The 17,043-nt window shown below is 48.7% G+C and overlaps 1 protein-coding gene across 2 annotated transcripts in view; it reads left to right on the top strand.

Moving 5' to 3' along the window:
- The first annotated feature begins 2,830 nt into the window (after window positions 1–2,830).
- The window catches only part of LOC128898147 (transcription initiation factor TFIID subunit 4-like), a 128,020-nt gene continuing 113,807 nt past the window's right edge, over window positions 2,831–17,043 (top strand). For both annotated transcript variants that reach the window (XR_008462726.1, XM_054170079.1), the window contains exons 1-2: window positions 2,831–4,003; window positions 10,930–11,102. Coding sequence is in view for 1 of the 2 variants with exons in the window: in XM_054170079.1 (XP_054026054.1) it covers window positions 2,839–4,003; window positions 10,930–11,102 (1,338 nt within the window). In the remaining variant the exon portion in view is untranslated. The remainder of the gene's footprint in view (window positions 4,004–10,929; window positions 11,103–17,043) is intronic.

Raw genomic sequence — 17,043 nt, 5'->3', positions numbered from 1 at the left:
CTTCTAGCATATCCCAGGCTGCCTGAGAGATTTGGGGCAAAGTTCTTCAGTTACTGACTGGAGACACGTGGCTGTGTCAAGTCCACGGAAGCCACTATCAAAAATCAGCATTTGTATCTGGTCATTTGAGATGATCACAGTGGCCTCTTAGTTTGGTGGGGGTTTTTGTGGTTGTGGTTTTTTATTATTATTCTATAGATATTTAACTCCTAAAAATGAGAGCAACAAGTATGTGCAGAAATGTCTTCTATGATGAAAAAGCATGTAAGTATTAGAACAATTTTAACATAAAGGAGTGAACACAAAAGCTCACAGAGATGCTGTACTTTAATAAAAGTCTCATTCCATATGCAGAAATGTGAGCCCAAAGCCTGTTTCATCACCAAGTTTATATTCTTAAGTATGTCATCACTTCTTGACTTGAAAGGAGTCCAATATGAATCGGTATACATCATGTTTTATTAAATATTCTATTATACTTCCTCATTCTCTGTGTGTGTATGTATACAAAATGGCTCAATTAAGAAGAGCTGAGTGGAAAGAAATCATGTTTTACAGATTGCTCGCCTCCAAGTGCACTTTAAAACTGTAATTAAAAGTAGGTAATTTGTAAAGTTTTGAAGCCTGTCTTACAAATCACAACTTGCACTTTCTCCTTTTGGTGGGAAGATTACTTTTTTTCTTCTGAAGCTAAAGAGCAATAGCTAATTCTCCTGGGTCATTGTTATGGAGACACTCAGTTCAGCGTTCAAAAAATGTGTACTAAAACTTTTTGTCATAGTCAGGACTAGTTGCAAAATACTATATCTAACTTTCCATTCTCATACAACCTGTGGAGACAGTGGTGTGCAAACAATCAGGACCAAGTAAGGAAGCATGGAATCTTCTCTGATAAAGTGGATAGATTTCTTACATCCCAAATGAATGTTCTTTATTTTTGGGCAACAGCACAAGTTCAAAAAAGGACTACTACGCTGTAGTTAAATTTCCAGGTAGAAACATTTGATAGAAGTCTGTTTTTAATTCAGCTGTAGCATTCCTTAAAAGCAGTACTCACTTGCTAAGCACATTTTTTTGCTGTCTCACTCTCTTGTGTACAGTTAATACTGTTTTTTCTAAGCGCAGCTGTGCTTTCACATTCACCTGCTGCAGTCTCCCATTTATACATCCTGACCATGCCTTTGGGCCTTCAGCACTTTTATTGGCCACTTGAAGAAAATACATACTGGTTTAATTTCAGGAGACATTTAAACTTAGCCTAATTAAACTGCTGCAATGTATTTTTAATGCACTTTGAAAGCGGTTTGGTTCATCATAAGCCTACTCCTAGAGGTATAAACAATCAGGGGAAACTACCCTGAATAAAAATGTAACCAACATGGAAAAGAGGAGGATTGTAATAAAGCAGTTATTACCAGTTTATTCAGTTTATTATTCTGGGTCAAGCAGCTCGTACAGTGTGCCTTGAGCCTGGGGATGGAGTTGTGTGTACTCTGAGCCCTGCACGCATTTGCATCAGTGCACTGTGCAGTTGAAGGTTATTCACTGATGCACTTCCCAGTTTTGTGGGAAATCCTGAAAAATTGCAAGCTGAAGAACAAGTCACTATTGCAAGCCACAGAGCAGCAGCTCAACTACATTCAGGTTTGCAGACATCCACGCTGTTGCGTGCCAGTAGAGACACATAATGGAATCTAAGCTGCTTTCTGCTGGTAGCATTACGAATCCATGGTGGTTATCACTTGTACGCAAGAACAGATGCAGCAAGCCAGGGGAGATGGGGGGGTGGGGTCTCACAAAAGAAACTGCCCTGTCATTATCCAAAAATGGTTTAGTGGTGGACTTGGCAGAGCTAGGCTAACGGTGGGACTTGATGATCTTAAAGGTCTTTTCCAGCCTAACCATGCTATGATTTAGAACCACCATCTTTGTCTTCAGTGGTATTTCTGAAGGCATGAGGCAAGCATTGCTGGGGAAAGGACACACACAGCACCACGGCAAAAGTGTTCAAATACCCCAGATTTCCTGTGCAGATGCCAAAGCAGCTGCTGTGATGGTGCCAAGAATCTTCGGTTTCTAAGCCTTCTGTTTACAGTGTCCACATTAGCAAGCCGTGTTGCTGCAATCATCCGTGTCTAGGTGGAGCAGGAACTTTGGCCAGTCTGGAACTAGAGCAGTCGCAGCAGCGCAAACCTGAGCGCAGGTACTCTGCATGCATTGCGGAGCTCCACACGGCTTCAGCAGCACCCTCCTTTGGCGGAGGTGGTGTGTAAGGCGGCCGAGCCATCACAGCCAAGGGCGGGAACGCTTTCACTGCTGCCAAAGCGTGAAGAAAGCTGTGCTGCTTGCCACTGTTTTCGCCGAATAGGTGAAGGCAAAGAGCACAGTTACGGCAGCTCGCTACAAAAGTAACGCGATCGCCTAACATTTCAATACCCTCACAACCCTCTGCGCCAAAACCTCCCTGCTAGACGTCCGCCAGATGATTACCGTCATGCTCTTCCCCCGCCCTGCATGCCTAAGGCACCTGTCGGGACACACTGTCACCCCTCGGCGTCCCAAGTCGGCCGGGGCTACCTCCCACTCACCAACGCTCGTGTCCTCGCCCAGGCTATTCCCGGACAGTGTTGCCCAGACTTCGCAGGAGCGTTCCAAAGCTACCCGAGCCGAGCCGAGCCGAGCCGGGCCGGGCCGATGAGCCGCGGCCCCGCCAGCGGCGCGTTCTGCCCGGCCCCTCCCCGCCGCGGGGGAGGAGGCAGAGGCCCCTCCCAGCATGCTGTGCGCGGCAGAGGCCGGAGCGCCTGCGCGCTGCGCAGCCGGCTCCCAGCTCAGCGCAAGATGGCGGCGGGCGCCTCGGACCCCCTGGAAGAGATGCTGCTCTTCTCCGAGGAGGTGGATGAAAAGGCGGTCAGCGACCTGGTGGGCTCCTTGGAATCGCAGCTGGCCGGCGGCCGGGGCTCCGCCGAGGCGCACCAGCCCAGGACCTCCGCTCCGTCCCAGCAGCAGCAGCCGCTGCAGCAGCAGCAGCAGCAGGGGAGCCTAGCGGGGGGCAGCAGCCCCGTCCGGCAGCAGCAAGGGCATCCCGTGCCTCCTCCCGCTGCCGGGGCAGAGGAGGCGGCGGGATGCCCCGGAGCCGCGGAGAGCCGAGCCCCTGCCCAGGGGCCGCTCCCGTCCCCGTCCCCCCCGGTGGCGGCAGCAGCGGCGGCAGCAGCGGCGGCGGCAGGGAGGGGAGTGAGTGTAAACAGTAGTAGTGTGCAGCAATCACATGGAGCGGCTCTCCTCAGCAGCGGCGGCAGCAGCCCCGGCGCGCCCGCCGCCCCTGCCCCGCCGCAGCCCGCTGCCCCCCCGGCCTCCGGCGCCTCTGCCCAGCCTGTCAACAACCATGTGGGTGCCGGCGCCGCTGCCCGGGACGCGGGGAGCCCCAGCCCCGGCGGCAGTCCGCCCGCTGCCGACAGCGCTCCTTCGCAACGCGGAGAGGCCGCGTCCGCCGCGGGGGGGAACGGGACCCCGGCGGGAGACGGCGGGCCGGTGGGAGCGGCGGAGGGCACAGCCGCCGCCACCGCGCCGCTCCCCGGCGAGGCGGCGCCCAACGGGGAGGGCGCCGGGGGCCGGCCGGCGGCAGTCCCACCAGTCAGCAGCCACGGCAGAGTCGACGCCGCCACAGCTCAGCCCAAGCCCGCGCACGGCCCGCTCCCCGCAGTAAACGCACTCAGTAACAACGTCAGCCCAGCTGCCGGCGCGGCCGCCCCGCCGGGACAAGGCTCCGTCGTCAACTGTGCCCCGCCGGCCCCCGCTGCCCCCGGCGTCGCGCCCAAGCCAGCGATCGGCGTCCCGGGTGTCGCCAAGGCGGGCGCTACCCTGCCCGTCGCCCCCGCGGCCCCCCAGGCTCTGTCGCCCAGGCCGGCGCTGGGCGCTGCCCCCAGGATCGTGGCGCCGCAGCTGATCGTGAGGCCGCCGCAGCAGACCACCATCCAGCTGCCCCCCGGCTTCACTATCCCGCCCGGTAAGTGAAACGCGGCGGCCGCGGGCTCTTTCTGACCCTTCTCACTTAGCCGGGGTGTTTTTTTTTTCTGAAGTTCTCGCCTTCCCGCTGCTCGACATGCTGGAAACAAAAGAAGAGCCACCTGTCTGAGGGCGACGGCTGACAAACAGGCAGCCGTTAATGAGGATGTAATTGGTATGGGCCGGGCGGGTGCTAATGCAAAGTGATGATAATTGTTGGTTGATGAGTTGCTTGTTTGGTCTTGGAGAGAGCGGCAGGCACGGTAAGTTGTTCTGTAATGGTGCAGGGAGCGGTTATGTAGGAGATAAGGAGCGGGGCTGCGAGCTTCGAGTCGGTTTTTTTGTATCTTTTGAAGGTCTCTAACTTTTGCTCTCCTCCCGATAGCGTTGGAAAGTTTTCCTTCTTCTAAGAGTCTCTTCGCCATGACGCGGGTGGCGAGATGTGGCAGACTGAACTGTGAAAGTTTTGGTTTCAGTAAATGGGATCATATCAGTCTCTGCTGTGTCTGGACAGCCTTCCCATCGCTGCATTTTAAATCCTGTTTATTCTCCTTTTTTAAATTTAATTACTAAAAAAGTAAGCTCGGCAGGGCTGAACTAACCCCAAATAGCATCCTTTCGCTTAGCAACTCTGTATTGGTTCAGCTGAAATTTTGAAGGCTCCTGTGGCCCCTTACTTAAATTTTCGAGTTGCAAAAAGTTGGTAACTTTGGGCTTTCTTCATGTAGGAGGTGATTTACCATTTGAACTCTTTTTTTTTAGATTTTCTGTTAGTATCAATACTATGATAGTATGTGGAGCTGTTGATGTAGTCCAGAATGAGTAACTTACTTCGTCCATCGTGTTTCTTACAATATTTCATATTTATTAGTGAAATGGAGCAAAAATGTGGTGGTGTAGAAGTTTGCTTTGATGTGAACTTTTAGTAGTTGTGTATTTGGTGCAATGATTCAGACATACACAGCTCAGTGGTTTCATGAGGACCTAACTAACTTGAAACAGACAAGAGGGTGCTGTTCAGACTCTTGTGAAGGCCTTTTGCCTTTTGGTCACACATTATTAAGTATTTTTAGCCCTTGTTAATCTGTTTTATGATTACGGATCTGCTAATGTGCAGCATAACTTTGCATTGAGTTTCTGCAGTTTCTTGTGTCAGCATTTTGTTCTGCTACTTAATTTTCAAAGAAAAGTGGGGAAACAGCTTTTGAGGGCAATCTAGTCCAAGGGATGCAAAGAATAATAAGAAAGGGCTTCTACGAGTACGTCAGCTGGCAAAGAAAAGTTAAAGAAACTGCACCCCCTCTGAGGAGTGAGAAGGGAGAGCTGGTGTCAGCAGGCAAGGAGAAGGCTGAGGTACTCAATAACTTCTTTGCCTCAGCCTTCACTGACAAGCTTGCTCATCCATCTCTTGAGCTGATGGACTACTAGGTGAGGACCACTGAGGTAGAGTCCCCCACTGTAAGGGAAGATCATGTTCAGGACCACCTGAGGAACCTTAATGTACATCAGTCTATGGGACTTGATGAGATGCATCACAGAGTTCTGAAGGAATTGGCTGATGGAGTTGTAAGGCCACTCTCCATAATATCTGAAAAGTTCTGGCAGTCAGGTGAAGCCCCATCTATAAAAAATGTAAAAGAGAGGTCCCTGGGAACTACTGCCCTGCCAGCCTCCCCTCTGCCTGGGAAGATCATGGGACAGATCCTCCTGCAAGCTATGCTGAAACATATGGAGGACAGGGAAGTGGTGATTTGAGACAGCCAGCATGGCTTCACCAAGGGCAAGTCCTGCCTGACCAACTTAGTGGCTTTCTGTGATGGTGCAACTACATCAGTAGACAAGGGAAGATCAACAGATGCCATCTATCTGGATTTTGGTAGTCTTTGACAGAGTCCCCAACAACATCCTTCTCACTAAGCTGGAAAGACATGGATTTGATGGGAGGACTGTCCAGTGGATAGGGAATTGGTTGTATGATTGCATCCAATGGGTAGTGTTCAATGCTTTGATGTCCAGATGGAGATGGGTGACAAGTGGTGTCCCTCTGGGATCCGTACTGGGCCCAGTGCTGTTCAATATCTTCATCAGTTCTATGGACAGCGGGACTGAGGCACCCTCGGCAGGTACGCAGATGACACCATGCTGAGAGGTGCTGTCCATGCGCTAGAGGGACCTGGACAAGCTGGAGAGGTGGGCCCAGGTGAACCTCATGAGGTTCAACAAGACCAAATGTAGGGGCCTGCACCTGGGTCAGAACGATCCTCGTTATCAACACCAATTGGGGGATGATGAGATTGAGAGCAGCCCTGTGGAAAAGGGCTTGAGAGTTCTGGGGGATGAGAAGCTGCACAGGAGCCAGCAATGGGACCTTGAAGCCCAGAAGGCCAATGGCAGCCCGGGCTGCATCAGAAGCAGTGTGGCCAGCAGATTCTTGCTGATTCAGGTGATTCTTGCCCTTCTGCTCTGCTGAGACCTCACCTGCAGTGCCGTGTCCAGCTACGGGACCCCGAGCACAAGAAGGACATGGAGCTGATGGAGCAGGTCCAGAGGAGGCCATGAAAATGATCAGGGGGTTGGAGCACCTCTGCTATGGGGACAGGATGAGGAAGCTAGGGGTGTTCAGCCTGGAGAAGGGAAGGCTCCAGGCTGACCTGAGAGCAGCCTGCCAGTACCTGAAGGGGGCTACAGGAAGGCTGCAGAGAGACTGTTCCCCTGCAGGGACAGGACCAGGGGCAATGATTTGAAATGAGAGAAGAATAGATTTATATTGGAGGTGAGGAACAAGCTCTGCACCAGGAAAGTGGTGAAACACTGCAACACATTGTGCAGGGAGGTGGTTGGGGCCCCAGCCCTAGAGATAATCAAGGTGAGGTTCAACAAGGCTCTGATCAACCTGCTCTAGCAGAGGATGTCCCTGCTGACTGCAGAGGGGTTGGACTGGGTGGCCTTTAAAGGTCCCTTCCAACACAAACCGTTCTGTGGTAGGATTTAGACAAGGTTATGGAATTAATACTGTGGAAAGTTATAATTTGAATATGATTTTACCACTGAGTAGCTTGAAGTCCACTAACTTTGCATAAACTTGCAGGTAGTGTGTTGTGAAAGGTAGTTACTCTGAAAGTACAATGTCACTTTGGAGTTTTCACTCTTTAAATTGGTTGGTCATTTATGGTTAATTATGAAACTCCCATATTGTAAGCTTCTCTGAAGCAGAAATGTAATTTTATTTTTAAACAGGCTGTTTTAGGAGATCATACTCCAGAATGGTGTATTTCCTCCTTGTGTGGCTGACAGTAAGGACAAACTAATCTCAGCATTTAATCAGATTGTAGTTTGTACATTTTGCTCAGTAATGTGAGGTCCTCCAAACTGCATTAGGATATAATTAATGCATGAGTGCATCAATATGCACCTATGGTACTAGTAATTTCTGCAGCCTTTATTGAAACTGTGGCATGTGTTGCAATTGATTCGTCCTTTTCCATTAATTTATTTCTTTTTAAATTCATAATAATAAATTAGCAACACATCTGTGAACCTCTTCAATACAAGCAGAATTTGTGGTTTTTGATGCTTGGTAGTCATTACCCTCTGAGGAATTTTAGAATCACAGAATCAATAAGGTTGGAAAAGACCTCAGAGATCGAGTCCAGCCTATCACCCAGTACCTCCTGACAACTAAACCATGGCTCCCAGTGCCACATCCAATCCCCTCTTGAACACCTCCAGGGATGGGGACTCCACCACCTCCCTGGGCAGCACATTTCAATGGCCAATTCGCCTTGCTGGGAAGAACTTTCTCCTTACCTCCAGCCTAAACCTCCCCTGGCACAGCTTGAGACTGTGTCCTCTTGTTCTGGTGCTGGTTGCCTGGGAGAAGAGACCAACCCCCACCTCCCTTCAGGTAGTTATAAAGAGCAAGAAGGTCTCCCCTGAACCTTCTCCATGCTAAACACCCCCAGCTCTCTCAGCCTCTCCTCATGGGGCTTGTGTTCAAGTCCCTCCCTGTGCTTCTGGCCTCACCTAAAGCACATCCCAGTACAAACCCTGACAGAACACAGCCTGATACACCCCAAAGCAGTGCCTAAAAAGCCACCCCCCCACCTTCTCCTTGCTTCTCACAGCATAATGGGAGAAGTGGTACCTGCTTGAGTAGTTTGCCATGTGCTGATGTAGGGGTGTCCATATAGTTTGGGAATGGCATAAACCAAATACATCATCTACTCAAAAGAGTTTTCTACGGGTACGAACCATGAGGTTTGGAGCTTGCATGGTTAATGGACCTAAAACATTGTATTCTAAAAAGCATTTTTATGGGTTTCTTTCAACTTCTGTTTCAAAAATTGCTCCCTAGGCTTTGAAGGAGAGTTATGGCCATGGCTTTGGGATGTGGTCCTTGCTGTAGCTCTCTATGCCCTTGTGGTGGCTTGCCCCCAGTTGAGGGCTAGATGCCCATCACAGCAGTTCTATCTCTTAGATGGACAGGGGAGAGGGGAAAATATAACCAGAGGTCCATGAGTTAAGACAGAATCAGTTTAATAGGATGCAAAACAAATCCAAGGCTGTGTGTGGAAGCAGAGCAAACTAAGATCTGTCTCTGCTCCCCATCAGCAGACGATGCTGGGCCACTGCTGGACTGCAGGGCTCCAGTACACACAGCAGCTGCTCTGGAGGACACACACCGTCAACCAGTGTCCCCACACTGCCTTCCTTCCCTTAGCTTTTGTCTCTGAGCTCATGTCATATGGCTTGGAGGAGCCCTTTGGCTGGTTTGGGCCAGGTGGCCTCTCCCAAGATCTTGCCTATCCCTCAGCTTACTGTTGGAGGGGAAGATGTTGGAAGAGCAGAGTCTTGGTGCTTGGCTCAGCACTGGTTAAAACCCTGGTGTGTTATCAGTGCCCAGCTGCAGGACTGCAAAACACAGCATTAGAAAGATGCTCTGGGGAGGGCTAACTTCAGCTCAGCCAAGCCCAATATACAGTCTTTTAACCTTAAAGCTTCATTTGCCCCTATCCTTGCTTTGTGCTGGCAGAAATGGATCTTGTTTGTGCTTTAGGCAGTGAAGGTTGGCTGGGAGCACCTAAGACAACCTGAGCAAGGGCTCCTATTTGTGCTGCAGGTCACTCATGGGGTCATCCCAGGATTGGGTTGTGTATTTCTATGTCAGAAATTGAAAGAAAGACTTTCTTGGTGTAGATTACTTCTGAAATGTACTATTTTCTTGCTAGAGTAGTGTTCAGATTTCTTTATCCTCAGGTTATGTTGCAAGCAGTGCCCTTTCCTGAGGTGCTGTTTCTCTGGGAAGATAATCACTAGAAGTGGGTGTATGCTTTTATCTTCATTTACACTTGAAAAGTTAAAAAATCTGCAGGAAGCAATTTGCACTCAGAGATATGTTGTCTGTTTCCAACAGAAATGACTTTCTAGATGCTCATTGTCCTCTTCAGGCAGGAAGTTTTTCAGTTTACAGACCTGCCTATCCTGCCCATGGTAAATGAATCAAATCTATTCTGGAACTAATTTGGAAGTTCTTGGGAAATAATCTGGCTGGGGAGCTGCTGCCTAGCTCTGAGTGAACCAGGGGAAGCACATTACAAGCTTTGCAGTCATCCTGAATAACTGGGAAGCTCCAGGTCATCCAGGGACTGACTGAGCCACTGGCTTCCCTTTTCTGACCTGCTGGTGGAAGACTGAGGGCAGAACTTGATGGCACTGTTGTAGGTCAGCATTTGTGAAGCATGTTGCTAGAAAATAATCTGAAAATGGTCTCATTTACTTGCAGAAGGTGCTGGAAAAAACTTGCAAAGTACTCTGTTAGTTTTAAACCAGTTCCTATTTTCCTAAAATAGCTGCACTTGCATTGTTCTGTGCTGAGCAGTGGCTAGGTTGGTTGTCTGGGTTGGACAATACTTTCTGCTTGATGTCTGAACCACAGGTAGTGCCTCCCAGCTCAGAAATGTGTCTGGCCTGATGTTTGTATGTTCATATCCCCTAAACATGTGGGTTTAGGGAAGCTCTCATGTTATTGTCACTGCTGTGTTCATGTTGAAGTCTGTCCTCAGCTACTGGGTTGCCATCACAATTTACTTTTAATGACTATGTCTTTTGAGTGAATCTTTCCAGTTTTAGTCTGCTGACCCTAGCTAGGCTGCTGAAAGCCTCCATCCTCATACACCAGTGACTGCTGCTTTCACAGTATCACCAAGGTTGGAAGAGACCTCAAAGATCATCGAGTCCAACCTGTCACCACAGACCTCATGACTAGACCATGGCACCAAGTGCCACGTCCAATCCCCTCTTGAACACCTCCAGGGACGGTGACTCCACCACCTCCCTGGGCAGCCCATTCCAATGACGAACGACTCGCTCAGTGAAGAACTTTCTCCTCACCTCAAGTCTAAACCTCCCCTGGTGCTGCTTGAGACTGTGTCCCCTTGTTCTGGTGCTGGTTGGCTGGGAGAAGAGATCAACCCCTTTCTGGCTACAACCACCCTTCAGGTAGTTGTAGAGGGCAATGAGGTCACCCCTGAGCCGCCTCCTCTCCAGGCTAAACAATCCCAGCTCCCTCAGCCTCTCCTCACAGGGCTGTGCTCAAGGCCTCTCCCCAGCCTTGTTGCCCTTCTCTGGACATGTTCAAGTGTCTCAATGTCCTTCTTAAATTGAGGGGCCCAGAACTGGACACAGTACTCAAGGTGCAGCCTAACCAATGCATCATCACTGTTACCCAGAAACTGCAGTTGTTTGAATTCCAAACTGATTGGGGTGTTGGTATTCATCTCTCTTCCTTCTAGGAAATAAAATCTCATATTATGCAAGCAGAGTGAAAGGTGCAGTGCTGTACATGAACTTTAGTCTATATTCTATAGTTAGTTCTTTCTGTGCCCTTCATGTTTTGCTTTATAGTTACCGGTGCTCTCTTCTCCTTAGGTATGGTCTTGGTGCGCACGGATGCTGGCCAGCTTGTCATGGTGCCTCAGCAGGCTCTAGCCCAGGCTCAGATGCAGGCTCAGGTGCAAACACAGGGGCAGGGTCCTGCCAGCATTTCACCCAGGCTTTCAGTGCCCACCACTGGCCCTGTTTTTCGCCTGTCAACAGCTCAGGTACGTCTGCCTTGGTTTCACTTTGTTTTTCTGTGTCCTGCTCGTTGGTAGCTCATACAGTTTTGCAAATATGTTTGCCTCTTTTTTTTTCCCTGTGAAAACAGGAAATACTTACTGAAATGCATTTTATTCTCTGAGGCCCAGGAATCTTTCACTTCATTACAATATCACAGTATCACCAAGGTTGGAAGAGACCTCAAAGATCATTGAGTCCAACCTGTCACCACAGACCTCATGACTAGACCATGGCACCAAGTGCCACGTCCAATCCCCTCTTGAACACCTCCAGGGACGGTGACTCCACCACCTCCCTGGGCAGCCCATTCCAATGACAAATGACTCTCAGTGAAGAACTTTTTCCTCACCTCCAGCCTAAACCTCCCCTGGTGCAGCTTGAGACCGTGTCCCCTTGTTCTGGTGCTGGTTGCCTGAGAGAAGAGACCAACTCCCTCCTGGCTACAACCCCCCTTCAGGTAGTTGTAGAGGGCAATGAGGTCTCCCCTGAGCCTCCTCTTCTCCAGGCTAAACAACCCGAGCTCCCTCAGCCTCTCCTCACAGGGCTGTGCTCAAGGCCTCTCTTGTTGCCCTTCTCTGGACACGTTCAAGTGTCTCGATGTCCTTCTTAAACTGAGGGGCCCAGAACTGGACACAGGACTCAAGGTGCGGCCTAACCAATGCAGAGTACAGGGGCACAATGACTTCCTTGCTCCTGCTGGCCACACTATTCTTGATACAGGCCAGGATGCCATTGGCCTTCTTGGCCACGTGGGCACACTGCTGGCTCATGTTTAGGCAGCTGTCGATCAGCACCCCCAGGTCCCTTTCTGTTTGGCAGCTCTCCAGCCACTCTGACCCCAGCCATTGGGTCTCTCAAGGTTTTGTTGAGGCTGTGTGATCGTTAGAGGCTGGAGGGCTCAGTGTCAGCCAGGGTTTGGTTTGTGCTGAATACCACTGTGTGAATTTTGAGATTATTTGGTTATTTGTATTTTTGTAACTGTTTGACAACAAAAATCCAGAGAAGCTTAGCTTCCCTTAAAGACAGTGGTTTTAACCTTGCATGTTGCATTGCTGAAGGTTCAGGAGTCACAGAATGCCAGGGACTAGAAGGGGCCGGTAGAGATCATCGGCTCCACTACCCCTGCCAAAGCAGGATCACCAAGGGCAGGCCACACAGGAACACATCCACATTGGCTTTGAAAGTCTCCAGAGGAGGACTCTACAACCTCTCTGGGCAGCCTGTTCCAGTGCTCCATCACCCTCAGAGTGAAGAGGTTTCTCCTTGTGTTGAGAGTTCCTGGGTTCTAGCTTATACCCATTATTCCTTGTCCTATTACTGGGTGCCACTGAAAAAAGCCTGGCCTCTTCCTCTTGATACCTACCCCTCAGATACTTATAGACATTAACAAGATCCCCTCTCAGCCTTCTCTTCTCCAGTCAAATATCTGTCTACAGTGGTTCTGGATTCTTGTGTGAGAAGCAGGTGAAATAAGTGTGGGTTTGCTTTCATTCCTGTATTCTTCAGAGGTAATAAGCAAACTCAGAAGTCTTTTAAACCTGATCATTTAGTTTGCATTACATTTTTGCCTGCATATCTTGATTTGAAGCTTGCACTTGTGAAATGATGAAAAATAGGTAGGTGCTGCCATCTAGTTCTCCTTTGCTGCACTTGTTTTGTTTATCTGCATGTGGCATTTGTACACTTGATGGCTTTTCATGCCCTTGCAGATTCTGGTTGCTCATTTTTTACCATCTCAGTTCCCAGCTGGGTTTACATTTGTAACTATAAAGTTAAGAAAAGAAAAAGTTACTTTTAAAAATTAGGTTTAATTAAAATTATTTCATGTCAGCTACAAAATTCAAGTGTTGCTGTGCACCAAGAATGTAGAGTGAGTGACATGCAGGCAAAGCCAATGTTAGCCTGGCCCACAGTATTTTATTATGGAGTGTCTGTTACCAGAACTTACACATCAGGTCAGGTTCAGTACATGAGAATTTTCATGGGATTGCTGCTGAAAATGGACTTTACTCATCTTTTTGTTTCAAGTGTGAGCCAAAATATGTTTTCCAGTGTAAAGTTGCTTTGTGTGTTTTTAGTGATTAGAAAAAAGTAGTGTAAAGTTGTGTGTGCAGTTTGGTTTAATCATAGAGTCATAGAATGGTTTGGATTGGAAGAGACCTTGAAGATCGTCCAGATCCAACCCTCTGCCATGGGCAGGGACACCTCCCACCAGCCTAGGTTGCTCAAGACCTCCTCTAACCTAGCCTTGAACACCTCCAGGGAGGAGGCATCCACAGCCTCCCTGGGCAGCCTGTTCCAGTGTCTCCCCACCTTCACCATAAAGAATTTCTTCCTCATCTCCAGTCTCAATCTTCCCTTCTCAAGCTCAAAGCCCTGAGTCACATAAATGGGCTCCAGACATGATTCCCAGTCCCCTGGTGTTGTTGTCACTGCATGAGTTCAGTCAGTATGTACAGAGGTAGTTTGAAGAAAGTGATGATGTTTTCCAACTTTATGGTTTTTTTTTGCTTTAGGCATTTTTCTAACTTCTGCTCTTCAGAATTTCCTATTTCATGATACAAACTTTACTGATTGGTTTTCTGTTTTGCTATTCAATTTGGACTAAATGGTCTCCAGAGGTCCCTTCCAACATTCTGTGATTCTCCTAAGTTTCACTTCACTGTGTTTTTTCAAATGGAAATGACCCAACAGCTGCCATCTGAACCTGTGCAGAGTGCTGAGTCCCTGGCTCTGGAAATGCCTCCTGCAAAATACATTTGGTGCAGGCAATAGCAGCTTAGTCTTTGCCATCTCATGTGATGTGGAGAGCAGCTCTAAACTTGGCTGCTGTTTCACAGGCTTCTGTCCTTGCTAAAGCAGAGCCTTTCAAATCTGGGATAGTTCTGGTACTATGCTGTGCTTGTGGAGGGTTTATGTTGCCTTTTAGTTTTGGTAATTGTTTTTCTCTTTGATTTTTTTTTTCCCCTTTTCTGTTTTCACACTTTCTGCTCTTCTGAAAAATGTTTTGTCTACCTGTTGCAGAAATTTTAAGGAAATGGATGAAACTTTGTTGTTGTTTGAGGCACATCGCCATTGCTGTCAAATAAGCTGCTCTGTACTAGGCTAAGGGAGCTGGGGGTGTTCAGCATGGAGAAGAGAAGATTCTGAGCAGACCTTAGAGCTGCCTTCCAGTACCTGAAGGGATAGAATAGAATAGAATAGACCAGGTTGGAAGAGACCTTCAAGATCACCATGTCCAACCCATCAACCAATCCAACCCACCTGATCCTCCAGGAAAGCTGCAGGGGGACTTTTCCTGAGGGTGTGTAGAGACAGGCCGAGGGGGAATGGTTTGGAGTGGAGTGCAGAGCAGGATTAGACTGGAGATGAGGAAGAAGTTCTTCAGTAGGAGGGTGGTGAGACACTGGCACAGGCTGCCCACGGAGGCTGTGGATGCCTCATCCCTGGGGGTGTTCAAGCAGCTGAGTCTAGTTGAGAGGTGTCCCTGCCATGGCAGAGAGGTTGGAGCAGATGTGAGCTCTGAGGTCCCCTCCAAGCTAAGGCATTCTAGGATTCCATGATTTCTGTTGGTGGTGGTGTGCAGACATCAGGGTTGGCAGAGCAGGCAGGTTAGGAGGTCAGAGAAAGTAAAAAAGATGCACTCTGAAGTCTGCTTTAACCACAAAACCATTTTGCTTCCTTTCTTTCAGGGTGAGTGAATCTCCTCTGAATGAGCAGATAATGAGTTCTCAGTGCTTCCAAATGCAACTGTTTCCATTTTCATCACATTAACATCTCTTTTAAAAGTGCTTAGAAAACACTCCAGCGTTAGCAAGGCTATGAAATGAAACTTGCAACCATTGGGAAATGCTGTAAAGAAGGTTCCTGTCCCATCTAATAGTGGCTCCCATATGCATTGTGCTGCATACCCACATACTACTTTTATTGTTAATCTCTCCAGTGTCTAGGCTGGACACTCTTAATTAATGAAGAATTATGGAATATTTGTCTCCACCATTCAGTGGGTTGCTTGAGGCTTATTTGCTGCACACTACATAAGCCCCTCTCTGAAGTGGGAATTAATAACCAGGCAGTTTTTTTTTTATGAAGCTTATGCCTGCACCAACTTTCTAAACAGTGCAGTGGAGGGGATTATTCACCCTCTTTTAGAACTGGAAAACAGAACCTAATTGTCTCCATTTCAAATATTAAGTTAAAAATGCTGGGTGGGTTGGTTGGGTTTTGTTCACTTTGACTTCATTGTCTTCGGTTGCAGCTGTGACCGCTGCTGGTCACAAAGCCCACATCTCCTTCTGGGCACTCCCATGGTATAAGAGTATTGATTGCAATAGATAATCTGTATTTGCATGCAGCACAAGCACTGAGCAGTTGAGGCAGGAGCAGAATCTAATTGTAGCACCAAAATTCACCACCTTTTTATCCACCAGATTGTTTGGATGAATCCTAGTGATTATAGATGGAGCAGCCACTTCTCCAGGGAGTGAGAAAGTGCTTTGATAATGGATTCTGTAGGTATTAGCTTACCCCAACAGGATGCTGAGACCTCAGAGGTAGGGCTTTAGGACTTGGAGGCCTTGGTTTTATGAAGGTTTTCTTAGGAGCTCTTCTGCCTGCCTTGTCTAATTGCTCCCAGCCCTGTGCCTTCCTCCCCTGTTGTTGTTCCAGTTTGTAAACCCCAAAGGGATGTCACAAACATGAGGAGCACAGCAGTGTCTTCCTGCTTTGAGTTCTGATACTTGGCTCCAGTGATTCTGTGGTGTCCCAGAAGCGTGGTGGCAGTGAAGGCTCTGCCCCTCTTGGCTGACTTCTTGGAGATTCTGCCTGCAGGCATTTTCTGCAGTTGTGTGCAAATGTCAGGACTGTGGAGGATTGGTACCTCTGCCCAGCTGGACTCTGTTTTTACCAAAGAGAGGAAAACCACATCCTTGACATACAAATTGCTCTCCATCTGGTGCTGAAGTGCGTGTTCTAGATGAACCATAGCCAGGAGAATTGAGAGGCAGGCAGGAGGCAGATGAAGTTTCTCCATGTACTCTCCAGAATTTTGACAGTATTTGAAGATCAGAAGGCAGAGTTTGGTACTTAGGAGTGTTACACCCTAACAGGAAGGTGGTGCTGCTGGTGCCTGAGTGGTGCCCATCAGGAGGTGGTGCTGCTGGTGCCTGAGTGCCCATCAGGAGGTGGTACCATAGTACAAAAGTAAAGCCCAAAGCAGCTGCCACAGATTTACTGACATAATGTGCTGCCCTCTGGCTTGATTTTACAAAGCTGTGAGTGCCCAGAGCAGTCCCTGAAAGAAGTGTGATCCTGCCTGGGCAGTGACAAGCTGTCCCTGGTTCTTTTGGCCTGCTCTCTCCACATTCAGCTGGCTGCTTTTTCAAATGCAGCCTTGATGTTCCTTCCAGTGCAGAGCCAGCTTCTTTGTGCACAGCAGGTGTCAATGCAGTTCACTCCTGTGCAGGACTCAAGCTTTGCCTCTTGTGTGTCCAGAGCTCTGGGAAGAAAGTCCGCACAAGAAAGTGAAGATGCAGTTATCTGGGGAGTGACTTTGCAGCATCATTCCACACTGATTTCTCCCCTGAAAATTGTTCACATGCACTGACTGGCTGGAAGTGACTTGTTGCACTCTGAAACTGGAGTCACTTTGAAGTTATCTGCAGTTGTGCATGCAGAATGAACCTTGGGACATCCACCCTCCATGCTGGTCAGAGGCGAGCCAGATCTGGTCTGAATACATTGCTTGGTGTGAGAAATGTATTGGTGGATTTCTGGCTGCAGATCCTTCTTGGAACTAAGTAGCTCCCACAAGTTTATCTCTTCAGGAGAGACTTCTTTACTGTGAGGGTGACAGAGCCATGGAGCAGGCTCTCCAGAGAGGTGGAGGAGTCTCCTTCTTGGGAGACAATCAAAACCTACCTGGAT

Source organism: Dryobates pubescens, chromosome 19 (assembly GCF_014839835.1).
Source record: "Dryobates pubescens isolate bDryPub1 chromosome 19, bDryPub1.pri, whole genome shotgun sequence".
In the NCBI taxonomy this organism is placed as follows: domain Eukaryota; kingdom Metazoa; phylum Chordata; class Aves; order Piciformes; family Picidae; genus Dryobates; species Dryobates pubescens.
This window is presented reverse-complemented; position numbering and strand designations above follow the sequence as displayed.